We start from the raw sequence: 18,217 nt of genomic DNA, 5'->3' as shown, positions 1-18,217 counted from the left end.
GTCAAATGAAAGACGACACGTTTTGTTTCATCATCGCTTGTATTCACTCCAAAAGGCAATCGGGAGAGCGCCGGGAAGCAGCAGACGAGATCCGACCAAATGTTTTCCAGCGTCAACAGAAAACCCAAATAAGTTAGTAGCATTGCTAACAAGGTGCGCGCAGCCGCTCCTCTAAAAGTCACCAAAGGAAAAGTCGCTAACGGGAGACGACCGCTAACTAGGTTTTAGTTTTCTAGCAATATCGCGAATCCATCGAAACGAATGACGGTCAAATTGAAACGTGAATAAAAGGAGACGTGACAGCCCTCGTTTGCGGCGTGAGGAAACATTTGTTTGCTGATGGAAGTTTACATTCAAGCGTGACACAAAACGAAACGCTGGCATGTGATTGGTCGGCTGCTGGAACGGGCGGCGCAACTCTCCTCGTCACACGTGACTCTCGTAAAAAACGTGACAGGGCGGCGGGCTCTTGGCGGCGGGCTCGTCGTCAAGGCTCCCTCCCGCGTCCTCCTCCTCCTCCGACTCCTCCTCGTCGCGGTCGTCGTGGATGGGCGCGGCGGGCGCGGGTTCCAGCTGCGGGTGCACCGACACCTGGATGGCGATGTGCTGCGGCTGCTCCTGGACCGACGAGTTGTCGGAGTCGGCGGCCGGCGACTGGCTGCGCTCCAGCTGCCGCTCCGCCCCCGTCTCGGGCTCCTGCAGGATGGTGAGCACGTCCCTCGGGCCGCCGCCGCCGGCGCCGCCGAGCCGCCCCTCGGGCGCCTGCCTGAGGAAGGTGTGCCTCATCTCCTCCACGCCCACCACCTCCAGGATCTCCTCCATGAAGGTGCGGCAGTTCATGATGAGCGGCGGCAGCGGGATGCTGCGCGCCAGCTCCTCGATGTAGCGCGCCAGCTCCATGGTCTTGAACTGCGTGACCTTGGCCAGCTCCAGCGTCTTGGTGGACGTGATGATGGGGATGCGCTTGGCGATCTCGAAGGCCTTCTGCAGCTTCTCGGCGCCCTCCGTGCGGAAGAACTCGTTGATGGCTTTCTCCGTCTTCTTGAGGTGGCTGCTCATCATGCACAGGCGCGTCACGTTGAGCGCCATGATGATGGTGAAGGTCACCAGGCACACCACCATGTAGTACACGCCCATGTCGCCCTTGGTGAAGACCACGCGCAGCGTCACCGTGCAGTTGGCGGCGCCGTGCGCGTTGGACGCCATGCACGTGTACTTGCCGCGGTCGGCGAATTCGATGCTCGTGATGTTGAGGACGCCGCTCTCCGACAGCCACCACTTGCCATCTGGGGAGACGCGGGTTATTTGAGTGGGAGAGCACTACTGCCACCTACTGTAGTGGAAGTGCAATTACACCTTTTTTTTCTCTCGTTAGAAAAAAAATACAATTAAAAAAATAGGTCTGTTTTTAAGCCTGTATTAGGGCCAGTGAAGAGAAACAAAAAGGTTGGCAAGATTCTGACTTTAAAGTCTGAGAATACAGTCGGAATCCTGCCAAACGTCTTTCTTTTTTTCTTCTTCTCTTCACTGGCCCTAATCCTCTTCCATACTAGTAAAAGGAAAAGTGCGTGGGCGTGTCTTACCGCCGCTACCGTCCGTGTCCACGAGGTTGCCGTGAGAGTTGAACCATTTGATGGCGGGGAAAGGGTCGCCGCTGACGTTGCAGTCAATCAGCACGTAGCTTCCCTCGTGGGCGATCAGCTGGCTGGTGGCGGCGAGCGCGTTCGGGACGGACCCGTTGCCGCCGCCGCCGTCCGTCCCGTTCCCATCTCCCGATGAGGCGGCGGCAGCGGCGTGAAAGGTGGCGAGCGACAGCAGAAGCGCAAACTCGAGTCCGGCGGCCCACGACATGTTCTTTTTGGGGAGTGTTGACATGTCAGCAGGTCATTTCAACGTCCGGCGGCGCCGTGCTCGCTGACTGGCTATCTGGGTTGAGTGGCGGGAAACATCGCACTGAAAACAAATGTTCCGATGTAATGGAACAATAGAGACAGCAGCAGTCAAAGTGCAGACAAATTAACGGTTGATGTGTTTGAAGCCAGACATTTGCCAAATGACAACATCAACAAACGTTATCACCATCGGTTGCTCCGGTTCAAATCTTGTCAGCCAATCATAAACTGCGGTATGTACAGATCAAGTGGCTGATTCCTACCAGGGTTAGAATAGTTTGACATTTTTCTTTTGTAGTTTTTGTTTTGCAAAATTTACTGGTAGTTTTTCGAGCGGGTTTGTCAATCATTTCGAAAATGTTTCGTTTTAGCTTCGTTTTTAGCAGTTTTTGTCAGTTACTGGTTTGGTCCGACCAGAAATAGGCAAAAATATTCATCTGTTTTTTTATTTTTTTAAGATAAACAATTACTGGATTATCAAAAGTGGTCTTGATTACTCTACAAATTCTATGGTAGAGACTTAAGTACAGATATATTTTTAAATGTGGTATAAAAACAAAACAAAAGAGTCGACATAAATGTAATTACTCAAGTAAAGAAACGTGAAAAACCTGCCAAAGGAGTAATTGCATTTCGTTACTTGCCACCGATGTCCGATGCAAAGGTTCCCAATTTTAGCGTAAAAGAGCCGAGCCTTTGACGACGGCATTGGGTCCGATTAAAAAAAGGAAGGAAGGAAACCGGGGGGAGGGTTGCTAATTCTGCAGCCAAGCATTAGCTCGTTCCAAACGAAAACCCGACGCAGTAGAAAAGCGGGGCCGTTTTCTTCCTGGCGTCATAACAGAACCAACCAACGAACCGGCCGATCGACCAAAATTTAAAAAAAAACATCAGACGATCAGTTAATGGTGGCGAAATGCGCGCGCATATTATTACACTCTTATACAATATGCATGCAAATATATATATATCGTGTACATATGTAACTGTTGTGCTCAAAGGGGTGTGGGATGCGGCTATGAACTGGATCGTGGTTCTTTTACAGTCCAGACAAAGCGGACGGAAATGGAACACGTTGGCTGCCTGCGAGCGTTTGTGGCGACGACAAAAAAGAGAAACATTTGACGTGTCTTTGTTTTTCAACCTCTCGAAGAATGTCGCAGTGGGCTCGCGTCGCAAACAACGGAAATCCGCACGGCTCGTCGACGACGTTATTTGTCCAAAAGCGCTGCGCGACCTTCGCGATGGCTTTTCGCCTTCTTATGTTTTCGCCTTTTTTTTTTGTGCGTGTGGTATTCTTGGACTTGTGTACTCACATCAGGGCTTGTCAGCTGTGACAAAAAAGCGACGATGCTCCAGTCCCGACTTGCCGTCAACTGCCAGGAGCCGCTTTGTTCATGCCTTAAACTGCTTCGCCACTGTGGGGCGCTGCTGCTCACTTCCTCCATTGCTCCAAAAGTCGTCAAGCAAATTCCGAGAGAAGAGCTTTTCCCGTCATAGTTCCAGCATTCAATTTCCCACTTTTTTTTCCCGCCATGTTCTTTGTGCCTTTGTGCCAAGGTAGCTGAATTTCCACTAGCGCCCGGTCCGTGTCTTTTTTAGTCAATGGATATTACGTTTGGAAACAGATATTAGAAATCGAAAAGCGACTCGTTATTTAATGTTTGTTTTCAAATAGAAACATCCCAATTTAAATGCAGATTTATTTTCTCGTTGCCTGGAAAGAACAAGGCCGGAAGTTGACACTGACAGCATTTCTCGTACTGACCAGCAGATGGCGATAGCGTGGCGCTTGAAGACCATAGTCTTCTGGAAAAATCCATCTCCAGCCGAAATTCCGCAAACGCTCGTCGCATTAATCGTGTAATAACGCAGATTAATCACACTATTTATTTTTTATTTTTGACATTTTTATTTATTTATTTACTTATTCTATTTCTTCCTGTTTTGAGTTGAATGCATGTTCGTACATTCTACTACCACGATGATTTGATTGGCGGTGTCACCAGTGGGCGTGGCCTTGCTTATTAAAAATGGGCTCACCTGTGTTAAGGAGTGTGTGTGTGTCTGGCATTGATCACCTGGCGGGGTGAGTGTGAGCAGGAAACTTTATGTTGACCGTGCATAAGTATGGAGGTAAATTTGGTGCAAAACTAACTTGTGCAAAAAATTTGTACCTGTAGAAAAAAGTCTAAATTTGTATCTGTAAAAGTCGTGATTTGTATCTGTAAAAAAAATGTGTGCCTGTAAAAAAAAAATTTGTGTCTGTAAAAGAAATTTGTACCTGTAAAAAAAAAATGTGTATGTGTAAAACAAATTTGTATCTGTAAAAACAAATTTGTACCTGTAAAAGTCATGATTTGTATCTGTACAAAAAAAAATTCGTACCTGTATTAAAAGTATAAATTTGTATCTGTAAAAGTTGCGATTTGTACCTGTAGAAATGACAACTTGTAGTCAAAGAAGTCGCCACTAGGAGTCACAAGTGGGTTTTCTGCTGCTGTACTGTGACGTGAGTTTTGCCCCAATTGTTGCGCTACAAATGTAGCAAAACTAATTTGTACTTGTAGAGCGCCTGATTTGTACTTGTAAAGAAGGGGGCGGGCTCTGGTGCAATGAAGGGTTGTTTTGACCAATCAAGTGAGAAGGATTTGAGCGGATTGGAGCGCAACCTCATTGGTTTAGCGAACGACGGTGGCGGGACTCGCGGAAGGATACAAGCAGGACACATCGTCGCCAACCAACATACATATTAAGAATACTTCAGTCGACTGAAGTATTCTTCCTCAACATACATATTAAGAATACTGAAGTATTCTTCCTCAACATACATATTAAGAAGTATTCTTAATATGTATGTTGGTTGGCGACGATGTGTCCTGCTTGTATCCTTCCGCGAGTCCCGCCACCGTCGTTCGCTAAACCAATGAGGTTGCGCTCCAATCCGCTCAAATCCTTCTCACTTGATTGGTCAAAACAACCCTTCATTGCACCAGAGCCCGCCCCCTTCTTTACAAGTACAAATCAGGCGCTCTACAAGTACAAATTAGTTTTGCTACATTTGTAGCGCAACAATTGGGGCAAAACTCACGTCACAGTACAGCAGCAGAAAACCCACTTGTGACTCCTAGTGGCGACTTCTTTGACTACAAGTTGTCATTTCTACAGGTACAAATCGCAACTTTTACAGATACAAATTTATACTTTTAATACAGGTACGAAATTTTTTTTGTACAGATACAAATCATGACTTTTACAGGTACAAATTTGTTTTTACAGATACAAATTTGTTTTACACATACACATTTTTTTTTTACAGGTACAAATTTCTTTTACAGACACAAATTTTTTTTTTACAGGCACACATTTTTTTTACAGATACAAATCACGACTTTTACAGATACAAATTTAGACTTTTTTCTACAGGTACAAATTTTTTGCACAAGTTAGTTTTGCACCAAATTTACCTCCATACATAAGCGTGCAAACGCAATCTTTGGAATACGCTGGAATTCGAAATCAACTTGTAATCCAGCCGTGAAGTGCAACGAAGATGACGTCACTTCTTGTTGTGGAAGTCGCGAGCTGCACTATCTTTTTAAACTCAGTAAGTGCCTGTTTGTGTTGTCATTGTTTTTAAATTATGCAAGTAATTAAATGATTCGAAAAATACAAAGTAACGAAAATAAATAATTTAGAATTTTGTAGACAGGTGAAATACAAGCAGTTGATTTTGAAGCGTAAAGACAGCAGAGAAGTGCAACCTTTCGTTCGTGTGATTAAACTCTGAAAAGCAACACTTTTCCCTGTAAGACAAATCGGTCACATACCATCATGGTGGCCCAGGCGGGGAAGCGAACCCGCACGGCAGGCAAGTGACGGTACCGCTCGGCCACCTGGAGCCCACACGGTCACGTAGTTGTGCTTGGTTGATATGATTACAATGACTCATATCCGTGACGGCTGCTGCTGTGTGTTCCCCCAACTTTTAGAGCAGCAACGACTGCGTAACCAGGGAGCGCGCTAAAAGAGAGAACTCGACAGAATGTGCTTCAGAGCGGTACGGGATTGTAAACTCTTTGTTTTTGGATCTGGTGGCCCTCATTTTCCTCTTGGAAATACTGAAGAGAAAAACGAGGGCCACCAGACCCGCGTAAAAATGGGTTCAAATGAAAGCTATGAATTCTCCCTTCAAAATGGGAGACCAAACACGACCAAACACCAAACACGACCGCGTAAAAGATGGGCAAGGCTCTGAAAATAATTATTCAAATGAATAAACACATGCCAAAAATCTTAATTCTTGAATGGGGGGAAATAAAATTCCTGTGCTGAAAACTGTGACAAAGTTACCACTTATACACAAAAAAATCATCTGTGGTCATGTACCTTTTGAAAAATTGTGGTACCAAATTCTGGTTTGGCCCACGGACTATAAAATGTCTTTTTAAATTTGGATTGTTGCAAATGAAATTCCTCCTTACATAAAGTGTATCTAACAAATTGTGATCTTTGAGCAAAATCGACACAAAGATGCACTTTTGAAGAACATTTAATAGACAATTCCAAAAGACTCCCGTTACAAACATACTTGATAAATTGTGTGTAAAAAAAAACACACACATACAAAAAAAACCTTAACATGAACATTCTACTGGCAAAAAGAACATTTCATATGTTTATTTTAATGTTACATGCTGGCTAATTCCAAGTATAAAAATACCCCCCCCCTCCCGCTTCTTAACTAATGTGTGCATCTTGCAGTGCCGTCGTGTTATTGCTGATTTCTGTGCCATCGCAGTTGCATGGGAACAGGAGAAGTTTGATTTACAGCGTGCGACATTCTATTGCGAATACGCTTCATATGAAACGCATGAAGCTCTCTCGAGGTAGTGCAGCTTCGTCAAAATATGTCCTTTGGAAATGAAATTCAGCCCAAAAAAAAAAATCTATTGGAATTGCATATTAAGCTTTAAACACATGTAAGTAGGATAGTAAACTAGTTTAGATTTTTTTCTTTTTAGGAAGAAATTCAGAGGCTTCCTTCATTCCAATTGTACAATTTCTGTAAATTGCTACATTAGCTCAAATCCATTTTAAGCATTAATTCCTTCTTCTTATTCCACCCCGTCAAACATGTGCGCTTTATTCCCAAAAAAAGAGCCATCCTTGTTAGAATTTGTCATGACAGCTTTTATGATGCCACTTTGTATTTTTGTTTTTGTGCGGCCTCCAGATGAAGTCCCAAAAAGTGTCCTTGCCGCTGCGCTGGTTAGCAAAAATGGCCGACGTAGGCATCGTAGATGGTGTCCACGAATGAGCTGTCCGTCTGTAAAAACAAACAAACATCAAACGCTGCCACATCATCTAGCAAGAGTGTGATTTTAGTTTATTTTTTGGGGGTGGGGGGGTGGGGGGTACCTGGATCAGGTGCAGCAAAGTTGCCTGGAGCTGGCTTCTGGACAGAACTCTATCGTTCTGAGGCGTGTAACCAGAGGAGGTGGAAGGATGATGTGCGGCGGCGGCGGCGGCGGCGGCGGCGGCGGCCGACGATGCCACGTCCAATTTCATCTGAGAGAAGACGCTGGGGGAGAGGAGCAATGTTGGGGCCACGGTGGCGGGGATCCTCTGGGGAGAAGGCGCCTGAACGCAGCACACGGGTATCATTTTAAAGATATGCTGTATTTTCAACAATAATCAGAAACAAAATCATTTCATATAAAAAAAGACACATTTGTTTAGTGGGTTGCCTTTCACCAAACATATACTTTGTTATGAAGAAAGGGATTTTTTTTTAAACTACATTATATTTTAAGACTTATTGTAATTTCCAAAGTGTGCTGGCTCCCTCTAGTGGTATACGAAAAAAATACTCCTGAAGCACAATTGCAATAAATCAATCATAATAAAAAAAAGTAAATAAATGTTGTTGTTTTTTTAAATTAAGAACATTTTGTTTTTAACCGTATGTGCAATACATTTAATCAAAGTGGTTTGCATATCTGCCTTGCAGTCTTGAGATTCTGGGTTTGAATCTGTGCGCGCATCCACCACCAACCTGAAACTGCAGAGCTGTCTTGGGAGCCGCCGGGGCCACGCTGGCGGGCCCCTGGAAGCGGGGGGCCAGCGTGGGGCCGAGGCGCGGCACTTCCGGAGGGGCCTGGCTCTGCCCTTGCTGGACCAGCTGCAGCTTGTGGACCAGCTCGTGGGGGGAAAGCGCGCCCGGGATGTGCCGAGACGCTCCTGACAAGGTCACAACGATTGCGGTGATTAACCACAAAGGCCAGGGGCGGATTTTAAAACCTTTTCTGTCCTTTTTTGCAACGACAGACAATAATTTAATTTCATTGAATACATTTTTCCAAATTCAGTTTGTTTGCACAATAGCAGTGGGAGCTTTCACTTAATTCACTGCCATCCATTTTAAAACATTTGTAAATGTTCAATACCCACATGATATTGTCTTTCATGATTTTTTAAAAATATATTTGGAACTATTCTTTTTTTTTTTCTATTCGTTTCACCTGGTAGAAAACCTGAAAAACGACATTTCAAGTTTTAACCAAATTGTATGATTTTAAACCAGCAAATCAGAAGGTTCGACAAAATGGAATTGTCACGGATTTCTACTGGCTACAAGGTATCGTTTGATGCATTTTGAAAGAGTCAGACAAAAATCCGTCTTCTTCGTCTCGTTTGATGACATCTGCATTAGCACAGCTGTAATTATTATTATTATTATTTTTGGGGGGGAATGAAAGAAAGATGGCCCCACCTGTGTGTGGCTGCTGCTTGGCGTGTCCAAAGAAGGGTTGCTGGTGAGAACACGGCGCTGCGCAACAAGAGGCGGCAGCGTTTTGGAAGAGCGTCTTGATGGGATCTTGCTGGTGTTGATGGTGGAAAATGCGCGGGTGCGGCTCGCCGTTGTCGCACAGCCGCTTCTCCGGGGACTCGGACAGCGTCTGAAGGACCCCCGCTGGCGCCGCCCCCCTCTGCCCCTGCATGAGCTTCAGGATGGCCGGGCAGTGCTGAGGATGATGATGATGTGCCGGAGTGTCTGCCGCCGGGGTGACTGCCTTGGGCGCCAAAGTTTCGTAGGTGAGGGTGCGGGCGACGGGAGGGCGAGAGGCTTTTGTTGCTAGGGGCGCGGCGGACGAAGAGGCGGAGTCAAGTTTGGCCGAGCGCTGCTGCTGAGAACCAAACAACGTGGCCAGAGAGAGCGGCTTGGACTCGCGAGCGTCCTCGTCCTGAAGACAGGAAATCAAGAGCATGAGTGGATTGGGGGGGGGGGGGGGTGCGGATGAGCAAGTGGGAGGGGAGGGGGGGGCAGTGCTTTACCGAAGTGGTGGGCTTGACGGGGATGGGTTTGACGAGGTTGGGCTTCCCGAAAAGAATGCCACTGCCGCCAATCTCCTTTGGCTCACAAGTCGACTTCTCCTGTCTCGCCATACCAATAAATGATTACATAGATTTCATGTTTTTTATTATTTTACTAATTTAAAAAAAATAGATATTAGGGCCCGAGCAGTGGACTAAACCCCACAACGAGCACAAGGCCAGGTTTCTCAGGGACGCTCCAGAGATGATCACAAACATTCACGGCAAAATAACGCTCGCAGGAGAGTTGCCGGTTTACGACCAAACGCTACAAGTCTCTAGTAACGTTATGCAACGTTTTCTTACGGGAAAAACATGATGCCACTTTTCCACATATTAAAATGGTTGTCAAATGTGTAAGACATGACGGTTGTTCCAAACTGCTTCTGCTCGCCATTTCCATTCTCAACATTAGCACATGGATGCCACGACCGAAATCACTGCCCCTCCGAGGGAGAAGGGCGTGGCCTAGTGCAGTATTTACATAAAAAGGGACACGCCCCTAAAACAGGCCGTTTTGAACAGGCTGATTTATGGACAGCAAAAATATTCGATCCAAAGTCGATTTTGACAAATGCATGTACAGACGTAATATTTTAGTATGTGGAAAAACGGCATATGAGATCTTTAACAATTATCTGGAGCTAAAAATGTTTTGTAACACACTTGAATGCAAAATCAAATTGTATCATATTATTCAATAGTGTCAGTCAGTCCTACTATTGTGAAATTGTATTCTTATGTTCTCATTTCTATTCTCCCCCAAGACTACCATTTATGCGCCTCCTAAGCACTAGGAGGCACTATTTGCATGCCACAAACTGGGTCTGATCCCTCCGACTTGCCATGACGTCATGTCACCTTTTTGCAGGTGTGTCACCTTGTCATACTGGCTGTGCGCTTTGGTCAGCATCTGGATGATGTCCACCGCCTGCCCTTCATCCTGCACGCCACCCGCACCTCCACCAGGGGGCAGCCAGACACCTTGCACCACCGCCTGCTCCAGCTGGGTCAAACTACACGCACACACGCACGCACACACACGCACGCACGTCTTTCAAGGTAAACTTACAATGTAATCATCTCGTGTAATTAGGTTTGCGAGAGTTTGTCGTGGAGCCAAGAACGACGCGAGCGCTTACGTTTTCATCCTCTGGGCGATGCGCTGGCAGTCGGCCATGTCGTAGAACCAAATGCCATGGATGACCACTGGGGAGAGGGAGGGAGAGGCCCGCTTTTCAATCAGCGTCATAAATGGCAACAAAAGGTCCGCAAAAATCAAGTTAGGCTGCGCAATAACGAAAAGTGGCCGCCTGACGCCGAGCCGAAGGTCAGCAGACGACGGAATGAGATTGCCGGCGTGCCGCGCGGCCTCGCAATCCAATGAACGGCGGCGGCGAGAACCCGCCCACGGCAGACATTGAATGAGACGAGCAACAAAAAACAGGATGCGCGGTACGGGTTCAACAACTCGGCAAGCTTTGGAGTCGACCAATCGATAAATTTTTTTTTTTCATCAACATTTTTTAAAATACAAATTCCAATTTTGACTCTTGTAACTTCTTAAAGCAAAACACATTTTCAGACTTTTCCAAATGTAGCATTTTTTTTTTTTTTTTTTTTACCTTAGACAATATATTTCATTTTAAATTTCTAAAATTGTTCAAGAGCTCCCTCGGTTATCGGTACGTCTTAAAAAGTTACATGGAAACTTAAAGAAGCAAATACCATAGCTCTGTTTTTTTCCATTTTTTTTTTTTATGAAATTACAGTATCAATGACTAAAATATTTATATTAGTTTAAATTTGTTTCCACTTTTATGTTAACAAGAGAATGAAAAACATTTAAAACAAATGTAACATTTGTGATTCATCATGAGTTAACTGTTGAAGTCATGCATATAATTAAGATTAAAAAATATATATATTTGCCTGACACCCCTGACAATTATATATTTTTAAATGTACGTTGATGTATTTTTGTGTGTGCATGTTATTGAAATTAGTAGTGTTTTTTTTTTTTTAAATGATGAGTTCACTGCTAAATATTACATAGTGCACCTTTTTAACTTGGCCAATTGGAAGATGAAATGGCAAAAAAGGTGATTCGAGTTTAGTCGACTTTGGATTTAAACGTCGATACAGAGCAGGAATGCAACCAGTGATGACGTTACTGATATATATTTTTTTAGTCAGCAGTTTGTAAATTGGCCCGTTGGAAGCACAAAAAAAAAGCATGAGTGCTTTAAAAAAAACGGGAGGCACTCAAAGTAGTTGTGTTTTAATAAAAGGCCTTTTTGGCCAGTTTGTGAAGTCGACTTTTCGGCTCGTCCAGATTAAAAACAGATTCTCGATGAATCAATTCCGCCCCCAGTAGACGGTCATAAAACCGCTCGTGATCTAATTTTGTTCTCGCCCTCCACGCGACGCTCATGTTTACACACGAGACCAAGTTGGCCACCAGTGAGGCCGGACGAGCCACCGAGGTCGCCCCAGTTGGGCCTGGGAAAGAGTCAGCCCAGCACCAAATAAGTAAGTGCAGCGCGAGAAGGCCCGCCCGCCCGCCCAGCCAGCCGGCCGGCCGAGTCACGAGCACTTCGCGGGCTCGCTTGCGGATCAACTGCAAAAAAACGGGGGACAAAGACACCAGGAGAGGGAGCGCGTGAAAAAGTGAGATAGAAGAGCTTCAGAACACGACACGAAGATGTGAAGCGGACCGGGAGGACGCGACCGCATGACTTTGAATTTGACCAGCATTTTAAAGGAGCCGTCGTCACAGGGAGGGTTGAAGGAATGGCGCGGAGGACTTTTGCTTTCGTGGGAGCACGAACACAAGTCTGATTGCGACTCGGACCTGCTCACAGGCGCCTTTAGCCATGCTGAGGGGACTTTTCACCAGGAAGCCCAAACATCAAAGACTGCAGGAGGAACCCGAGGTGCGATTTAAAGGCCAGCTGGTTTCCGAGACGGACCTGGGGTATGCGTACGTACGACCCGGAGGTAAATCTTACAAATGTACGTCTGTACTCATAAAAATGCTCAGTGACACCCCCCCCCCAAAAAAGTATTTGCTTTATAGATTTTTTTCGTTCAATTGGTATTTTCCATATTGTTGCCGCTATGTGAAAAACACGGGTCCATTTTTGTCTTAAAAAAAATAATAATTATTTTTTATGTTTTGGGGATGAAACTGAATGCAGACATCCCAAAAATGAAAAAAAAAAAAGTCAAGTGTTTTTCACATAACAGCAACGATATGGGTATTAATGATATTAGCTAATCAAGTATCACTGATTATTTCATATTGTCTTTATACTGTATTATTTGATTGATTTAAGCAGATAACACAAAAAAACAAATTGGGATAAAAAGCAAGACTGTATTTATTTACTCCCAGACGCAAGGAATTTTATTGTTTATAGCCCAAGAAGTCCCATTCATGAAACGTACTGCATAAAAACAGTTGAGTGAAAAGTAACCCAATTATAGATCAAAAAGGACCGATCCACTTTATGGGTCAATTTGGCCCAACTTTTGGGTTGTTTTATACAAAACGACCCCATTTTTTTGACCCAAGTAAATAATCTGACCAATATTTACGAGTTGTTTTAGGCTGAAAGACGCATTTCTTGACTCAAAGTTGGGTCAAATCAACCCAAGTAAAGCATCGGTCCATTTTTGAGCCATAGTTTTTAGAGAGTAAAAAAAAAAAAAAAAGTGGTATCTGCACATCCCGATGATCAAAACTCGAACCCCACACGTGGTAAACGCAAGTCAATAATGAACAAGCTTCCTGTCAAATGGCAGCTTGTCAGGCGGGACCCTGAACATTTCCCATCCCCGAGTCTGTATCTCTGTCGTCTATTTTTAGCCCGGGCTGCCACTTAACGGCAATCGCCATTCCCGGACGTTACGGCATTGGCGAGCGCGACATGTTTGCTTAACGATAAGATTCCACGGCCTCATCGACGAGGAGGGCGCGGCGCGCAGCGGGCAGCCTTACTGAGCCCTAAATAGTCGGCGGGCTCAGACGTTAAGTTTGTCGGCTGCAAAATAAACACGGCCGAAGATAAGTAATGTGCTCCTGTGATGTGTTTTACGGCGAGGGCCTCCGTCACGCTCATAAATGCCACATTGAGACAAATGCTCTTTTTCAGCACATTTCCTCCTTGCTTTCGTACCTGTAAATCATTTTTGCACGAAAAGAGCCACCGCATTACATTTGTAACGCAATGTTTGTTTTTGTTTTTATTTATTTATCAGAGGTTAATTAAAAAGCCTTTAAAGGAAGCAGATCGTTTAAAGTAAAGCTGAACTATTTTGAAAAATCATCAAATTTCTATTTTTTGGTCCCTCCCATGCGCGGTAGGGCTGAACAATTATGGGAAAAATAATAATCACGATTATATTGATTCAGCTTGAAATCACGATTATTAAAACGGTTATTCATTGAATTTAAAATGTAATATTTTAACGACTCAAACCTATGATCATAGTTTTACGCCCATTCATCCCTTCACGTTAAACACTTTATTCTTGAACACTATTCTTTGTCAAGTATAACGTAACCTTGTAAATAGCATGTGAAATTCAGGCACATGAATGCGTGCGTCCATGGTGAGAACAGAAGAAAGTTGCGATTGAATTCTACTAAAATAATTCGGTTTTCCACAAATTGGGAAGAATTTGTGCCTTTAGGTAGTTTCATCGTACCTGTAGCTTTGTGTTTCCACAGCATTTGTGCGTAAACATATCGTTATTTAAAGGACTGTTACTCCTGAAGTTGATGCTAACTTCCTGTTAGCATTTGAATGGGATCCGCCATGCTCTTTAGCGCTAGGCTAGCGATGTTTTAAAAACGAAGCATGGTTTGTATTTAAATACACACTATGTAATTCTCCTTTAGTGTGTTTAGTTTTACAGTTAACTCCAACTGGAGTGTCGTTCAACAGCTTAAAGGACGCTTAGGGGCGGCAGAATCACACTTTTCGCTCTGGCCTAGCTACAAAGCTACATGGTGCCTTCAGGGTCCTTTCACAACGTAGGGAATTTGTGAACGCGCCGCTGCACGTTAATCATTTTTCTTCTATCATTAAGTTTTAATGATCACGAGAAGCCAAAATCGCGATAAAATTTCGGTTCATTGTCCAGCCCTGATGTAAAGTTTGTTTTTGACAATCGTGAGCAATAAATTCATCTATACATATTTTGGGGTATTTGGCCTTTTGCATTCTACTACACTGCAATGTCAATTTGAATTGGATTAATTGTTCATCCCTAGTTTAAAGGATGGCAAAAAAAAAAAGAGGAATATTTTTCTCTCAGTGAACCTCATGTTGAGTGAGACGGGACGAAAGCGTGCGCACGTGTTTGCATTATCAGCGCATGCGGCGATGCATCTAATCTGCGCCGGTCGCCACGGGAGTGCTGACAGGCTCTCGTCTCGCCGCCGCCGCCGCCGCACTCCGTGACGCTGCTCCGGGGTCTCGGCTGATAAACAGCGACTCCTTAAATGGAGGCGCGGCATCCATCTCGATGCGACGGCCCGCCTTGACTTCCAAGTTGTTCCCATTCTCGTAAAACATACGATCCGTATTTGTTGTGCGTTTGTGTTCCTCTTACGTCGGGCGTTGCGGTAGAGCAGGAAGGGGTCCTGGAGTTGGAAGTCCAAGTCTTTGGTGATGGGCTCGGTCAGGTTCTCCATGCTGAGTCTGTTCATGATGGTGAAGCCGTGTGTGGGCAAAGCCAGCCTAAAAAAAATATCAAAAAAAATCTCTTTATTATGGGAGGGACAAAAGTTTTTATAAACATCCTCAATATAAAGTACAAATTCAATCTTGGTCAGTTTATAGTACAGTAATCGGTCTCCAGCTGAGCTCCTCCTTATGCACGTTCATCATGGAAATGTAGAGCTAGCTACAAATATCTTGACTCTATTAATGACAATAGCCTTAATGTACCAGTATAAAATGTAAGAAAGGCCTAACATGAAATTGGTTTTAGCTTTTCATTGATTTTTTTTTTCTTATGGTAGAGAAGTGAGGGCAACACCACTGACTAAATGCATACAACTATTTCGATGACCAGCTGCAAATCCTGATCCTGTAAAGCCCACTGAACAGTTTTTGTTGCGTAGACGTCGAACCTGCCGCCTTACGAGGACAAATGAAGAAAGATGTATTTGCAAGTGCATCTAACCTTGTGTAGATGAACAGAGTGCCTTCCACTTCAGTCTTTTCCTGAAAAACAAACATTCATGAAAATATACTGTTTATTCATCATGTTTTGATACATTTACAGAAACGATACAAATCTAATAGTTCCAATTCTATAACTTTGGCAAGCTTTTAAATGATAACCAGTACAACTTTCCTAGGATGCCCCATCCCCTATTTTAGAAGTGGAGGCTGCTCGTGCGATTCCTCGGTGACCCCTCATGTTAATTATCAGACAAACACGAAGAATTTGTGACGACATGCATAAGCACAAACCATTGCATAAAGACTTGAACATATGACAAACGTGTGTGTGCGAGTTCCAAAGCGCGGTTGCTCGCGCCAGCATGCTAAGTTCAGTTAGCAACGTCCGTAGCAACCGAACTTGCAGCTTACCCACTCATTGGCTCTGTTGTTGTAAGTGTACAGGGCCACCTGGCTGGCCACGTCCACGATGTTCTTAATGTACGGGTCGTGCCTCTGCAAAGCGGCCAGACTGATGTCGAGTCCTTTTGCGCTCAGACCTCCGCCGCCGCCGTCGGCGCAAGTCGCTGTCATTGTTCCTTACGCTAGACCGTAGCTAGCACGTTAGCATCGGCGGCTAAAAGAGGGTAAGGAACAAAAAAAGCCAAATCGAAAGCGGAAACAAATGACAGACCGGTGCGATGGATTATTTAGCCAATTAATTGGACGCTAAATATGAATTCGCAGCGTTTTCCAGTTACGACTGCTCACGAGCCGCTTTGATGTCAACAGGAAAATTGTAAACAAACAGACGTGAGCAGTCGAGATGCAGCGCTCGCTATGTTGCAGGCGTAGCAATCAAGCTGGAAAGATCGATTGAAACGTTCGTTTTAAAAATCTGATAAAAAAAAAAATTATATACTCAAAACTGCCGAGTAATTGCTCCAAATTGTGCACAGAATTAGCCTATAATATTATTGACGGTGGTATGATGCATAATAATAATTCTAATGCACCCGATATGTACATATTACACACTATTATGTGCATTCAACGCTATATTTAAATATTTTGTACAAATTTAGAAGCATAAATATAAATTGTGATACAGCCCGTACTGTAGTAGCAAATTTACAATATTGATTGTAAATTTTGTACTTCTATTTTTATTATGTGTGTATTTTATGTTTGACTTGCTTTAGTGTCTCATTCGTTTTTTTTTGTTTTTTTTTAAATTCTGTGACCTCTTCATTGTTTTGCCCTGAGGTCTTATATTTTATGTTGAATTTACTTTGCTTCAGCTGCGGTCGTTGCTCTGTAAGCCAAATCGATTTGAGTGCATACAGTATCTGATAAGGTGCATTCATTGTGTCCACTGTCCAGAAGTAATTTTCTCTCAAACACTGGACAGTTGTTACATAAGTGATAGTTAACTGTGTAAAAGATGTTCTAAAGCTGTGCATTATTTTCAAATGTGTGTTTTTCTTCTTTAATCCCCGAATGTTTAACTCCAGTGGCAGTACCGTTTTATACAGAGTGACAAATGCTTACATTTCCAATTAAAGGCACTAGGGGGCATTGTGGGACGTTTAACGCCAACCTTTTCCTTCTGTGTTGTGCGTGTAAAATCAAATGCAGCTGTCGGGCTGATTTTTTGCTTTCAAGCTGAATGTCGTCACGTGGTAGTTTTTTTAAAACTACTTTTTCAAAGAATTGTTCTCCTATTTTAGATGTGAATGCACCACTCAACCCTGCGTTATGTGCTTATGCATGTTTCTAGGTCATTCTTAACTTGCACTCTCGAGCCCAGATTCACAAATTGTAGGGTAAAAATAAAATAGGATTAGTATACTAAAGCATGCTATCTTTATCTTTTGAACTTGTAGTCTGACATGCGCTTCACAATTAGCTTGGAAATAATTGCTGTGTATGCACCAGGGGCTTATTTGTCAACTCGGGCATGTCCGTGCACTGACATTTGTGTGTGTGTGTGTTTCAAGTATCCATGTCTGTTTGTCAGAACGTGCACGTTTTCCAATGAGTGTAATGAGGCATCCGTCAGTTAGTCAATACTATCAATACATTGGCTCAAGGTAACTGGCAATGGAAGCACAGTGAAATGCAAGTCGGACTGCAGGGTGTGTAATGTGTTCTCTCCGGTAAAAGCACTGACATGACACCTTGGACACAGACACACTGTATCACATTAATAGGTGACGTCTCCTGGAAGCACTTGATCGATGGTGACTATTATAGAATTCATTTATTCTATTTAGAGAGAAGTGAGATTCGGTGGGATGGACGTGCGGTTAATACAAAGCGTGCGGCACCAAGCAGGAGGAGGATGTCATTTCCAAATGAATGGTCGCGGTCATGGAGGTAACGAGCCAGCGTGGTTCAAAGATGCACGACCTGCCCCGAAAAACTCGCTTAATGGAGATATTCCTTTCTTTTCTTGACACTCTTTCTTCAAGGTCTTCACCTTTTTAACTGAGCAGCACATTGTTAGCTTGCCCTGCACGGGCTTGTGGCATTTCATTGTTTGTTTGCTCCATTCTTCCCAGAGAGCGGCCGATCTTTACCAAAGGGAGCCGGGATGTACAAATATAGAACATGCAGCAATTCCATGCACAGGCTGGAGGACAGAGGGTAGTTGTGTGTGTGTGTGTGTGTGCGCGTTCGAATCCCCCGGGTGTGAGTGTCTGTTCCCACGACCTGCCCTCCGTCCGCGGTTCCTTCCTCCTCTCAGACCTTCCAAACATAAAGTGG

General features: G+C 44.1%; 2 protein-coding genes across 4 annotated transcripts; both read right to left on the bottom strand.

The window, feature by feature from the left end:
* Positions 1 to 20: 20 nt before the first annotated feature.
* mfap3l (microfibril associated protein 3 like) lies at positions 21 to 3,370 on the bottom strand. The gene is made up of 3 exons (XM_086058607.1): positions 3,209 to 3,370; positions 1,584 to 1,953; positions 21 to 1,286 (listed from the first exon to the last, which is right to left on the bottom strand). The coding sequence occupies exons 2-3, from the start codon at positions 1,873 to 1,875 to the stop codon at positions 427 to 429; spliced, it is 1,152 nt and encodes a 383-aa protein (XP_085914733.1). The 5' UTR covers positions 1,876 to 1,953; positions 3,209 to 3,370; the 3' UTR covers positions 21 to 426.
* A 3,058-nt stretch (positions 3,371 to 6,428) lies between these two features.
* Positions 6,429 to 16,268, bottom strand: dcp1b (decapping mRNA 1B). 3 transcript variants are annotated; one of them, XM_086058568.1, is made up of 10 exons: positions 15,881 to 16,268; positions 15,468 to 15,508; positions 14,892 to 15,019; positions 10,412 to 10,478; positions 10,150 to 10,285; positions 9,231 to 9,329; positions 8,668 to 9,139; positions 7,951 to 8,135; positions 7,314 to 7,535; positions 6,429 to 7,221 (listed from the first exon to the last, which is right to left on the bottom strand). In XM_086058568.1, exons 1-10 carry the CDS (start codon positions 16,040 to 16,042, stop codon positions 7,165 to 7,167), a joined length of 1,569 nt encoding a protein of 522 aa, XP_085914694.1. In that variant the 5' UTR covers positions 16,043 to 16,268; the 3' UTR covers positions 6,429 to 7,164. The 3 variants fall into 3 exon arrangements, with proteins under 3 accessions (XP_085914694.1, XP_085914695.1, XP_085914696.1); XM_086058569.1 differs by lacking the exon at positions 9,231 to 9,329; XM_086058570.1 differs by lacking the exons at positions 14,892 to 15,019; positions 15,468 to 15,508; positions 15,881 to 16,268 and adding an exon at positions 13,983 to 14,335.
* Positions 16,269 to 18,217: the final 1,949 nt, after the last annotated feature.

This window comes from Leptonotus elevatus, chromosome 17 (assembly GCF_054856555.1).
Source record: "Leptonotus elevatus isolate MCC_2025b chromosome 17, RoL_Lele_1.0, whole genome shotgun sequence".
NCBI lineage: Eukaryota > Metazoa > Chordata > Actinopteri > Syngnathiformes > Syngnathidae > Leptonotus > Leptonotus elevatus.
Note: the sequence above shows the minus strand (reverse complement) of the source record. Positions and strands in the feature narration are given on the sequence as shown.